The following is a 13,433-nucleotide window of genomic DNA, read 5'->3' as shown; positions in this document are numbered from 1 at the left end:
TTTGTAATTTCCTTTATTTTAACAAAGTTGACTTTTAGGTAACATCACAAGTTCGTAAATAACAAACACGTTGAAGCAAACTATGTATGTATATGGTATATTTTTTTGTGTTTAAGTATATTTATTTTATTTTCAGTTATCTGCAAAGTTAATTTTTTTGCCTATAGGAAAACCATCACAAACAATGCAAATTTGCAAAGATGAAGCATGTATATCACTATTAGATTGAAATAACCATAGACAATAAGTATTCACAATTGATAATAATCACATTGATACAGTACCCACTGCTTACTTGGGTTCAGTTACAACCTAGCCTTTAAGTATGATGGTTGTCTTGGCCTTACCCCTTCTATATCCAAAGGTTACACACATAACACCAGTGTTTCTATGGTGTATGCCCTGGTGTGTGTAACCTCCACATTTTTAATAGGCTATATGAAAGTGGTAGGCCAGGCCAGCAATTTGTAAGAGTAAAAGCCTGCCTTAACACTTTGACTGCCAAACACGAAGATCTTCGTTTTTGGAAACACAACGCTTGACTGCCAAAAACGAAGATCTTCGTTTTTCGCGTTTTTTTACGAAATCCGGTAGATAGGTTAATTATTGGTATATACTATAAATATGAACACTATATTCGGTCTGGACCGTCAATATTTTCCAATTTGAAAGTAACTAATCTGGTTACGAACGACTGTCAAAATGGTACCTGTCGAAATAACAAACACCGCGCATCACAGTAGCGCGTAGAGCGATGGCTTGGCGCATTGTGTATCGGTCGCGCGCTAGCTATGCCGCCGAAGCATTACAAAGGTTTTTGTGGATTGACATGTTTGTTTGTTATCTGAATAAAAAATAATGGAGTCATTTTCAATATGAAGTCTTTAATTTTATTATTGTATGTATACCCTAATTGTTTTGGTGTTTTACTGAAAGTGACCGAGTTTCACGCAACAAACTTGTTTTGAAATGGTATGGTTATTATCATCAGTTTACTATCTCCTAGGCCTAGGCTAGTAGTACTAGGCTAGCCTAGCCCTAGTCGTAAAACGGTTCCGGACCAACTTTAGGCCTGGTTAACTAGGCCTGGTGTCTTTACTATGTGGATTTTGGCGAAACATTGATGTAAGATTTATGATTTATAAAATGTAATACATTTTTCGATAGTGATAACTTGTTTTTATAGGCCTATCAGTGCCGTGTAAGTAACTTTTTCGTTGTTTGTTGATCTCACCGGGCGATATTTTCATATTGTGATGTCTTGCACAAAATCGCGATTATCTCGACTTTCTTGCGCGAAACTACGAAAAATTCAAAAAGTGGGTTACTTTCATTTTACTATTATTTACATATTGCGATTTAAAAATCGTTCTTGGTACCATTGTAAAGCTAAAATCTTTATGATTATTTTAGTCTAAATTACATATAAATCAGATCACATACATGGTTTCAATCAGCTTTAATAAAAACATCGAATTTGGCTAAAAACGCTGGCGGTGGCAGTTTCTAACTGGAAAAACCTCTGGCAGTCAAAGTGTTAATGAAAACCCTAACTGTACTTCTATTGTTAAATGTTATACATTTGCATTAATTTAGGATTGGCTTCGTTGGTCTTGGCATAATGGGTAAAGGAATGGCTATGAATCTGGTGAAATCAGGGCATAAAGTCACCGTTTGGAACAGAACCTCGGACAAGGTAAGTCTAGAAAGAATTATAAATGTATAATCTATTAATAGCAATTGTACGCTATAAGTTACTTTTTGCTGTTTAACAGATCCTTATGTAAAGAAACAAGAGAAGAGCATTTAATAGCTCCCTTTAAATTTTCAAGGAGCTCGATTGAAAAAAATTTTTTACCCCACTTTTATCACATTTTTCTCTAATTCCTCCTTATCAAAAAGGAGCTGACCTTTTTCTTTTTCACTTTTTTTTATTTATAAAAAGTAACATTCGGTAAGGATAACAATCGAAATTGTACCATCGCGTCCATCAAATTCTCCGAGGTCAATAACCTTTAGACAACCGTTCTTGTATTTTGGTATGTACTACTGTACTGTAGTTAGTAAAAGCCACACATATAATAAAATTCAATCTTGGGCGTGAACCGAACTTTTTTTGGCCTATATAAGTAAATACAAAACTTGTCCAATTGGCTGGGTATGTATTTTTCGATGGTAAAATGTAAGGAAAGCTGACTGCTACAGTCAATGAATCTAGGAATATGGGTTTTCTGCCTCTAGAGGGAGGACTACCTAATTGAAAAAAACAATTATATTTAGAGACATCACAAATAATTGTTAAAAAGGGCTTAAAAACTCCTATAACATTAAAATCTCAATTTCAAAGTATAGGTGGGTATTGCTAAACACCGCAAACCTAAAAAAAAACATAGCAAACAAATTTTTACTAACTACTTATTTTTGGGGTAAAACATCATTTTTTGGTCAAAAATGATTGCTAAACCCTGCAAACCTCCAAAAATATATAGCAAACCCCACCGAACCAACCTAAAAGTGACTGAATCATGTAGTGTTCGGCCCACTGGTTCGGTGGGGTTTGCTATGTTTTTTTGGAGGTTTGCGGTGTTTAGCAATACCCAAGTATAGGTAGCAAGATAATAAAAGCAGGTAAAAATGCCATGCTTTTAAACAAAATGTTCTTTCATATTAAATTAAAATCCAATTAAACATAGACGACATTGAATTTTATATTCTAGTTTATTTCAGGCCCACAGCATTCAATATTTTCCTGTGTCAACTTTACATATTTACTGTGCCCTCTCCCTTTGTGCGTTTTTGGTCTGTGACGCTTTTGTGCACACATTCTGTTTGAACTGACAGGTAAATGAATAAAATTGGTCAACCCTCTAAATTATCATCAACAAAAGCCCTGTTTTGTCCCCTATCGAAAATAGTAAACCCACATATTGATTCTTGCGCTAGAAAAGAATTTGCATGATAATCAGTTTTGTCAAGATCATTTCATAGTAAAGGTTAAAGATTATAATAAAATTGGCAAGACTTCATAAAAGGAGATACAAAACACAAATTGTATGTTTCCAAAATTTATTAATTTTGTAGACTATCCCTCAATGATGAGATCATTAAGACACATTACAATCAACTTTCAATATCATCCCTAAAATGAGTTTATATGGATGCTTTTTGGACATCGAAGTGTCGAAAACATTTTATTTGTCTGCTCATAAATTAACAAAGTTATTGATGCCATAATGTTATTGTGATGTAAATATTTTTAATTGTGTCAATGCATTGTGTGTGTGAAAACCATGCAATCAGCCGCCTACTGTCCACAAGCTACAGTAGGGTATGACTATATGATATCAGTACATTGTTAGTTTGTAAAGGGAAAGTATTTCAAAAATATTTATTATATTTCATATTCTGGCTAGGATCCTCCTAATTGAACACGGTTAAACTGCCCTAAAATAAATATACAGTGATAATATATAGTTTAGTACCTTTCAAACTTCTGCTTTTGAAACTTTATTAAATACTAAATTTTTCAATAAAGTCAATAAATATTTAAGGATTGCCCTTTATTGGTAAAGATAGTTATTATATATATCATGACAACAAATTATATTACAAAAAATATACAAATATTTTTTAGTCTAGCCTGAAGACACAATATAGACCAAACATACATTTAATAAAAAGCAACCAATTTACAAAATAATATCTTCTTAGTATATCTCAATTCCTTTAAGCTCAGTTCACAATGGGACACATTCAATAAAATAATTTCACCAAAACAGTGAAAAATTATTTGTGTTGCACCCCTAGTGGAAACCATGCTTAATTTTAATATTTAAAACATTTTATTTACATTTTATATACATATTACACAAGCTCAATCAAGATGACATTTGACCTTTGTTTTATAATTAAGCGGTATTAAATGTCGGTGTTCAAACCCAGCAATATCATTTTTATAACTTAATTTTGCTGCGTTGAGTCGCATTATTTGTGTCTATGACAAATTAACAATCTGGTAATTTTATTGTTATTAGAATATAGATCAAAGTCAGTAGTTGATTATAACTGTAAGTACGTTGTGTATACTTCCTTCAATTGTCGAAAAATTCTTTATTCTGATGGAAGAATATTCATTTTGATTTGTTAAAGAACTCTACCTTTGTGGAGACTAATTCGATTCTCAAGTGGGGACTTGGTGGTTGTCCATCTAAACACGATTCGGCCACGATTGGAACTTGACTCGCATCCGCCAACGTCGCTTCTTGCACTTCCTCTTCATAACTTTCACGTATTGTCTGCAACTGTATGATCGTGTTATTTCCATACGCGGAACCTAATCCATTCATATCAGCTGCCATATTTGCGTTGGTATCGGAATCAATTTGTCGGTTTTTGTACGCAATTGCAAGTCCTAGTATAAGCAGCCCACAAAGACCGATTATACTTCCTAGCGCTATACTTGCCTTATCGATGACTTCGTTAAAATTTGATGCATCGTATGGGTTATAAATTTTGTCGTCTGGTAAATCACTTGGGGGCGGCAAACCATATCCTCGTTCATCTATGTAAATCTTTTTACATGATAAAATATTTGTTATAATGTTGTTCTCGTAAATATACAGACATACTCGTACACGCGTTGTGAGAAATGGACCTGCTACTATCACGTGTCGCATCTGTCCTGGCAGCATTTGCGATTGAATCAAGCGTATTCCGTCTGCCGTTTTAGTCTCTAACTTAAACTGTATGTCCTGGGCTTCACGGTCTAGTGTCCAATTAACTTGGACTGATGACCTGTCAATTAACTGTTTAGCGTAAATCTGCAGGTGTGGTTCTGACCTTATTTCACAAATTTCCCCCGTGTAACTTAACGGACACATACATAAAGATTGTCCATCCTGTAAAACGCAAGTACCGTTATTTTTGCAATGGTTCACAAAACACAGATCAAGCGGTTTTGACGTGTAAGTACGTGGCCTACGTCTTCGACTCGCTTTTCTACGCCATCTTGTATGTTCCTCAACAGGACAATTTAAAACCGCACTATCGATATCCTTTACCCTTTGACCTTTTAAAATCGGTGGACTGTAACATATATAATCAGTATTACTAAGTAAAATCTTATTTGTTTCGTTGTCTATAAGCCATTTTTTAAGCCATAGTATTTCACAATCGCAGTGTAACTTATTATTTGAAATATCAATAATATTAGAAGTTGGCATTTGCTGTAAAACGTCCTTGAATAGGGTTCGCAGTTTATTGTTGGTACGATGTTTTCTTTTATCGAATAAATTCTGTCCTTTTATAAATAAATTAGTTTGCGAGTTTTTGGATGGTATTGTTGGTGTAACTGATATAATGTTTTGCGTATTGCAATATGCAGTACCTTCAGGTGTGCAAACGCAAGATTTCGGACAAATCCAGCTGGTAAGTGATTTACTCTCGCTCCATTGTAATAATAGCAAAACCAAAACTGCCTTCAACATCAGGTTTTGAAAAGTCACTAAATCCATGATGGTGATACAGTAGATGTAATTACAAATAGTTGCTTCAAATTAAAGGGGATAACATTATTTGCAAGACGTTCTGTACTTGTTAAACTTCATCGACGATTGCTACATCTGGAAAAAAATGAAATAAGGATGTTTTATGATATTATTAATTAATTTTATTACAATTATAAAAGAAATAATTAGTAGTCATTCCAATTTGTTTACAAATTCACATATTGAAGAAATGAAAAGATATTTTTGGAAACGTTATCAAGGTATTAAATTGTCTTACTATAATATGTGAAACAGAAGTTTGATTAGGGTAAATTAAGATTGGAGGAAACAGGTTGAGGAAAAGGGCCTTAATGAAATTGAATACGATTGAGTCAAACAGGTTTGTGTAAAGAGTGGGATCTTATGAAACAGGTTTTAGGAAATGGGAGAGTACATGTAGATGATTAATACCTATGAAATATATTTATAATATGTTGTTTAGTGACAATTATCCTGTGTCGTGAAAGCCTGTTTATTGGTTCTCTGTCTTACTCTTTTACTTAGACTATTATTTATTAAATATTTTAGTCAATATATCTTGTCTGATAAGAGCTGTGAAGGGTAAATCCTTCTTCTTGTAAGCTGTTTCTTGGTTTAGGTCCTCTGCCTAACCCTTTTACTCCTAGACTATTATTTATTATATATATTAGTCAGTATCTTTTATGATAGGGGCTGTGAAAGCTTCTTGTTAGCTTACCTTTCCCTCATTGATTCATATCAAGGAGAGAGAAACCCACTCCTAAATATATTTAAATTTCCTAAAACGTACCTTGTCCTAAATATTATCTTTAACCCATTCAAGTATGATACTGATAGGAGTACTGTATGTTCCTGCTCTTGCTAGACAGATTGAAGGCAATTCAAATTTTCCTCCTAGCCTATTATCTTTTAAACTTATTAAACTGACCAAGATATAATGTATCATGGGATATTATAAGTAAACTTAAAAAATTGTTAAGGTGATTTTTATGTAAATCGTTGATTTGGCTCATTGTTACAATTTCATTGGGTTGCACCTATATATCCAGTGCATCTGACCCAGGAATTGTGTGTGTCTACAGAATAGCCATATTATTGACACATTAAGTCAATAAATTCCTGTTATATTTAGATATCTAGATATTCATTTAATTAAGGTAGATTAGCCTGAGTACTGATTACTTACGGTAGTAATTCACACCATTATTTTATTTAAACGTTTTATCAGTTTATTTCCCGTAGAGAATTTGACAGTTAACATTCAATGAACGTTAATGCCCTGTAATAATTATAACCTTCTTGATTATAAGGATGACCTTTTAGGTTGGTATTTAATATTTAATGGAATTTTAATTTCTCGGTCTATTAAAAAAGAAATATTTGTGTACAGTTTATTGAATAGAACTGAAAGTACATGATGGTAGGAATACTACATGATTTCACCTGGTTTAATTGTGAGTTCCTTTGAATTCTTTTTAGTGTATTGAATAGAACTGAAAGTGTGAAGCCAGCAATAGTATAGTACAATAGCTGATCTTCAAATGTTGTGGTTTTATGGTGTTCTTACAAAGAGAAATTAAATAGTATTTATGAATCACAGTTGCTAGGATGCATACTTCACATGCTTTTAAAAATTATATATTTTAAATTTCTTTTTTTGTGTAAAGAATGTCCATTATTTCTACGTTGTCTCAATATTTCCATTTTGCGATTGTTTTTAGATAATGGCAGATATCAATGTTAGTTTCCCTAGTACGGTATATATTTTTACATGTGTTTTTTGGTGTTTATCCCAATGCCATGTCAAATTTAGTCATTTCACAGACTTACTTACACAAGCTTATTGTATACCTCATTCTCCAGTGTTGAAGCATTACTCAAAATTTTTCTAAAGTTTTTTATTCTTTTATCTGTATGCAAGCAGACCGTACTTTACATACAGAGTAAATACAATAGAACCACCTCTATCAAGTGTCCCCTGAATAGGTGTATGTATGTAGCGTTAAAACAACACATTTATCATGTTTTTTTCATGGGAATGTGTCCCTTATAATGGTGTCCTGTAGTCAGTAATGTTAGTATTGCACTTTCATACATCTCAGTGTGCCCATAGATTTTTTTTTTACAAACATTTTTCAATAATAATAATACTAATTCCTGTTTGTTGTCTATTTTATTTATTAATCATTAATATTTTATTTGAGAAAGACAATTCCTAACCTCAATTTCGCCGTAATGTTAACAACCGATGAACTACAATATCACATTCTGATGTGTACAATTTCCTGTTAGAATCTATCCATTCCTTGTGCTAGCATTCAACATACTTGATCATGCTGTAATTGAATTTTACGATTTGGTTTAAAGTCAAATGCTGTAGAGTAAACTGACCTTTTTAGAGTTCCAAACAGCTTTTCCTTTCTTTATGAAGAAAATTAATAACTTACGAGATTATTTACTGTTAATCGTGTCAGTTACTCACTCGTTCTAATACGGCTAGTATGTTAACGCGGCGGCTGTCCCTAATTTATGCAAATTAACATCCGATATCGATTTCCTACTAATACTATCCACGCTGGTGATCTTATGTTTTGCTAGCATTTCTCTTGTATGTTGATGATTTTAGGTCCGTGTCTGTGGTAGTTGAACTATGACCTTTATATCCCCACACTTCTTAATCTTAGGTTTGCAATTTGGAAGCCACCTGTGATATCAAGTCCTAAATGTAATTTTCTAGATCCATTGTAAAGCTGTGGTTTTGTTTTAATTGCTTCTAGTAGCTCCCAGGTACATGAAATGAATATTCATGAGTATGTAATAATGAATATTTATGAGTTGTCTGTGCCAGGCTGTACCTGGGCAGTTATTATCACTGAGACCTACTTGTAAATATTAGTGAGTTATTTGAACTAGTTGTTTCCGAACAAGTTCATCTCGTAAATTACTATAACAAAGGAATTTGTTCCTGATGTTTATTGAAAATGAATTTGCAAATTTTTCCAAAAATTATTTTAAATAAAAAATTATTATATGACGGAAAGAATTCACCTTTTAATAAATGTGTTCTTCACCAAGATGATTTCTCTAGTACTTTAACCTGATAAACATTTATAGTAAAATAAAGTATTGGTATCAAATGAAGTGTTAAACATATTAGTACCGTGATGGCAAAAACATTGGGTTTTTTTTCTGCGAAAATACTTGCCTTTATTAGAATACTATACGCATTCTTTTTAGACTTTAATTATACTGTACTTGTTAATAAAATTGCAAATGGTTCAGTATCCGACACCTGAGCAGCGGGCCCCAGGGGTTTTGGTTAAAGAATGTGTCGTATAACAGTCTGCGGGGGATACTTCAACTGTACTGTGGCACTATCGAAAAAGGTAATGCCCAAAACCACTTAGCGCCGCATCGTAAACAAGTCCGGAATAATCTGTGCCTGCCATATTATTCGCAGGATAATTATTCAATTGAAATGTACTTGTTTCGTCATTTAACACGAACTTTACTAATCGTGATGACGTCATTTGGTAGATGATTAAGTGGAAGCACTGTACAGGCCCGTATCTTTGTGTTTTATGTGGTTTTATAGGCCATCATGATGACTAAAGATGACTATTCTAGCGCATAAAATGACCTAATTAATTTACACGACACTGAAACAAAAGCTGAACATGTGCATCTTTTCAGAAAGCTAACAATACATGAACTATCATTTAATTTTCATATTGTTGTAAATTATACATTGTTGACTTGCAGTATTAACCAACTCTGATTAATCCTCTGTTTTTCTTCAATAGGATTTTAATTCGTTTTAAATGTTTATGCACTTTTTAGTGGTCCAACTGTTGGGAATTTTTTTATTTTCATTACCCCAAAATCATTTCAGACCGTGTTTTATTACACAGTGATATAATTTTGTTCTAAAGATATCTTTTATTTTTATTAATTTCACCAATAATTGTATTTGATTTTTATCAGAAATAATTTATGATCTTGTATTGAATGGAGAACCCGGAATGGGGAAATAGCACAATTTAGAAATGTATTTGTTGAAGGAGTCATATACTTATTGCAATTACACAAGTTATAAACCACGACAAGATCTCCTTGGTTGCTAACCAATCATTTCAAATTGACTTCAATTGCTTTTGAGTAATAAGTCCAAAGAATCAATATACTACTGTTTGTACATTTACTAATAATACAGAGAGAAATTAATTTGAAAGATAAGACATTTTTTTAGGTCAAAGGTGATATTTGTTTTTCTTTAGGCGTACTTGTCCATTAAATCTACAGTACGGGTTAAATTGCTTTCTTTCGTTTCTCCTAATTTCAACCCAGAAACGTTAGTGTTTAGTAATGTACCTTCTCCCTGGTGATGTGTTTGTATGTTAGAATGACAGGTTTATGGTATTAGAGCAGGGTTATCAAATCTAGAAGTCTTATGTTCAATTCCCTGGTGGCCTAGATTTAGATCCTTTGGGTCATTTAAATTGACGGTTCTATCCTAATAATTAAAAACGAATTAAGAGGTATTAATTAGAATGATCTAATTAGAAACTTCATTTTATCAACGCGATACATTTAATATGTACCACATGAATAATTCAACAGTTCATTTTTGGTTTTTTAAATGCATTAATTAATGAGAAAGCCGTACGTTGTAGACCTCTATTAGGAACACCTTTGAGATTCAACAAAGTGTCCCCTTAATTAAGGATTTCCTTGAATAGTGGTGTCCCCTGAATAATGGACATTCTGGAATTAATTTTTAACTAGCTCACATGATACTGTACATAGGATCGAAGATTATCTAGCCAAATTTACCAGATTTTGTATTATAGTTAGTACAAAATATACCTTAATCTGTTCGTATGTACTGTAGGCAAAATGTGAAATATTGTTATAGTAGGATAGGCCATTTCTGGTGCGCCATATTAGGCGTGCAGAAAGTTTTTGTTTTACACTACAGTACTATTTTATGATTGTTGATGATTTTTATCCAATAGGTAGTTGGTCTGTTGACAAACCCATGTTTTGTATGAGGTTTAGATATTAGTTATTGTTGTCATGACAACTATGCTGTTCCACAGCCAAGACTTGTAGGTTTTACAATGCAAGCATGCTCAACCCCACACTGTACCACTGGATATACCTTTAATGTGTACTCATATAAAATAATCGTCCGCCATTAGATAAGTTCATCTAAATGTGTTAAAACAGTACAAACAATTTGCATTTATAGTTCAAAACTCATTAATGAATAATGTAGATATTTTGAGATAATGTAACTCTAATAATATTGGTCAATTGAGTTTATTACTCATGAAAAAGTTGGTTGCCCTTGTACAGTAATAATGTCTTATTACACACATCCTAATAAGCCCCTGGAGATTATCCAAATATTATATGAGTAATTTTATGATTGTTTGTAACTTTTTAATTATGAATTACGTACTATATATTTTTTTTCTTAAGAGATTTTTATATAAATTATGAAAATTTCAATTTTAAAAACTTACTTAAATTCAATGTACCGTTTATCAATAGCAGCAATACGTTTATTAAACTTAAATGTTGAATGATAAAAATGCCAACTTTACCCGTTATCCAAACATTGTCTCTCCTGTTTACATTCAGCTTTAAACCTATTCTTTTTTAATTCAAGTCCTCACACAATAGGTGCTGACAAGACCAGTCTCCAAGCTGATTTACATCACAATAAACCAACTACGTCTTTAATTCCTAAGCCTATTCAACCCCCTCATCACTACCCATACTTACCCAGTAAATCCATGTTCTTACCGTGCTGTGTGTACCACATGGTATCTGTCACCCAGTGCCGGCCTGTTTTTTCTTGTACTAATGCAGCGTGTATTATTCACACAAGCGTGTGAGGAAATGGAAAGTGGTTCGTGTGCTATTTTGCATTAGTCACAGATATTGTTCACGATTCCACTACTCTTTGTGTTAGTACTGAATGGAGGTGTTTTTAGATTATTCCATTTGTTTATAGGGTAAACTACTCTGTTGGGATTTATAGAAAATATTATTTATTGTTTCTATGAATGTTTTGTATGTTTTTTTATTTCTGTTATTTTAACACCAGTACATTACAATTGTGACAACTTTTTCGATTTGAAATTCCAACAATTTTATTTTGGTAATTTTTCTAACCAATCGTGTGTCATGCACTTTTATTCACTTTCATTTCCCAAGCTAACTGGCTATAGAGGGTGCTATTGATAGTGACATTAAAGAGATGGTTGCTTTAGATGGGTTAGCCTTTTTAATATCGTTTTTCTTACTAAAAGGAGGTGTAGCAAAAGCCTTTATTTACTTTTGCCCATAACTAAATATAAGAGGTAACTTCTCACAATGTAAAATATCTTTTCTCTTGCAATTTTATGTAAAGCATAAACATGATATTTAAAAATGAAGAAATGGTATAACAAAGTTTGGTGTTGATAGGTTTTTGTAAAAACTAGAGTTCATGTCTGTAGTCTGTCACCTTCTGTGAACAAAGTTAGATAAAACAAATTGAAGAAAAACTGACTGACTTCATCAGCGGAATGACCCGTTTCCTGCGGTGTAGACTGACCTAAAGCCAAAGATGAAAAAAAGCCGTCCCAATTAAGATACCCCGAGCCTTTATATGCAGGCAACCTACACAGTATATGCATACAAATGGTTCAAATTTGATTAAATAGCAAATCTTCAAAGCTCAGGTACAGGCATGAATTTTAAATATAATATTTGGTTAATTGTACATAAATCAAATATTTGTAACAGAAATCGAGACGAAAAAACATGAATTTCCCTTAATATGGTCAAATACAAAATTTGGCAAAATTCTTCCATAAAAACCAGGAAGACTTTTTATCAGTAGTTAGGTTTTTTTTTTGCCCGCACTTGGCCTTTAACACCCTTGGCGTGGTACGCTTCAACAGCTTAGTTCTCAATATGGTATGCATGAGCAACAGAGATCATGATTAATAGGCCATCTTATGCTATATACACCTAAATTCCTTTCATAGTGTCATTTGATTGGATGATCGAGGGTCACATGGTGTTCAATAGTACTGACTATTTAACGATCATGTAATAGTACTTTTTATTCATCTTTCACCTCATGAAATTAATTGTACCATAGCGATCATAAACATTCATTATTTTTATATTTTCTTGCAGTGTGCTGAAGCAGTGAAAGCAGGAGCTGTATTGGGTGATAGTATAGCAGATGTTGTAAAGAACTCTGATATCACGTTCTCAATGGTCTCTGATCCTGAGGCACTCAGAGCTGTAAGTATTTATTTGTTAAATGTCATATTATTATAAAATATATCTCGTAAAGTAAGGGATGATATGTTGATGATGTGTTTATTTCCAAAAGGAAATAAGTATGGTTGAGAATATCTCAACCTTTTTGGTATGCTTGAACCATCTTAAGGAGTAAAATTTGCAAAAGGAACTAAAGGTTGACCACCTTATGGTCAGGTATCCAGCACTCAGGGACAGTATAATGGTTTTTTGGTTGCAATAAATGGGGGCTTTTGTATCAGGACAGTAAACGATGGGGACGATAATTAACGAGCCACAACTAGGCATAGTAAGTGGATTATACTGGGCATATACGCATGTGCATATTTTGTATAAATTTCGTCTACCATCCTGATCTGAAAGCCCACTATTAAAGACTAACTACAGATAGAATAAGTAGTGTCTAACACTAAATTAAGGTAGCATAACCGTACTATACCGCACATAATACCATAGGGCCAAAAATTTAAAAATCCGCCCTACCCTAACATTTTATTTATTTTTAAGAAAAATAAAATATGAATTAAAAAAAAATAATTATTTACCTACCCATGGGTCGGTTAGTTATGCCAACATAACCTT

The 13,433-nt window shown here is 32.8% G+C and overlaps 2 protein-coding genes across 2 annotated transcripts in view; one reads left to right on the top strand and one right to left on the bottom strand.

The window, feature by feature from the left end:
- The window catches only part of LOC140050293 (uncharacterized), a 33,867-nt gene that overhangs the window by 6,808 nt on the left and 13,626 nt on the right, over positions 1 to 13,433 (top strand). The window contains exons 8-9 of the mRNA XM_072095416.1: positions 1,597 to 1,696; positions 12,723 to 12,833. Coding sequence (XP_071951517.1) covers positions 1,597 to 1,696; positions 12,723 to 12,833 — 211 coding nt within the window. The remainder of the gene's footprint in view (positions 1 to 1,596; positions 1,697 to 12,722; positions 12,834 to 13,433) is intronic.
- Positions 2,610 to 11,413, bottom strand: LOC140050294 (uncharacterized). The gene is made up of 2 exons (XM_072095417.1): positions 11,316 to 11,413; positions 2,610 to 5,621 (listed from the first exon to the last, which is right to left on the bottom strand). Exon 2 carries the CDS (start codon positions 5,511 to 5,513, stop codon positions 4,131 to 4,133), a length of 1,383 nt encoding a protein of 460 aa, XP_071951518.1. The 5' UTR covers positions 5,514 to 5,621; positions 11,316 to 11,413; the 3' UTR covers positions 2,610 to 4,130.

Source organism: Antedon mediterranea, chromosome 5 (genome assembly GCF_964355755.1).
Source record: "Antedon mediterranea chromosome 5, ecAntMedi1.1, whole genome shotgun sequence".
In the NCBI taxonomy this organism is placed as follows: Eukaryota; Metazoa; Echinodermata; class Crinoidea; order Comatulida; family Antedonidae; genus Antedon; species Antedon mediterranea.
This window is presented reverse-complemented; position numbering and strand designations above follow the sequence as displayed.

Coding starts and splice junctions, on each gene's coding strand:
- LOC140050294 (XM_072095417.1), bottom strand. CDS start 5,513: ATGGATTTAGTGACTTTTCAAAACCTGATGTTGAAGGCAGTTTTGGTT.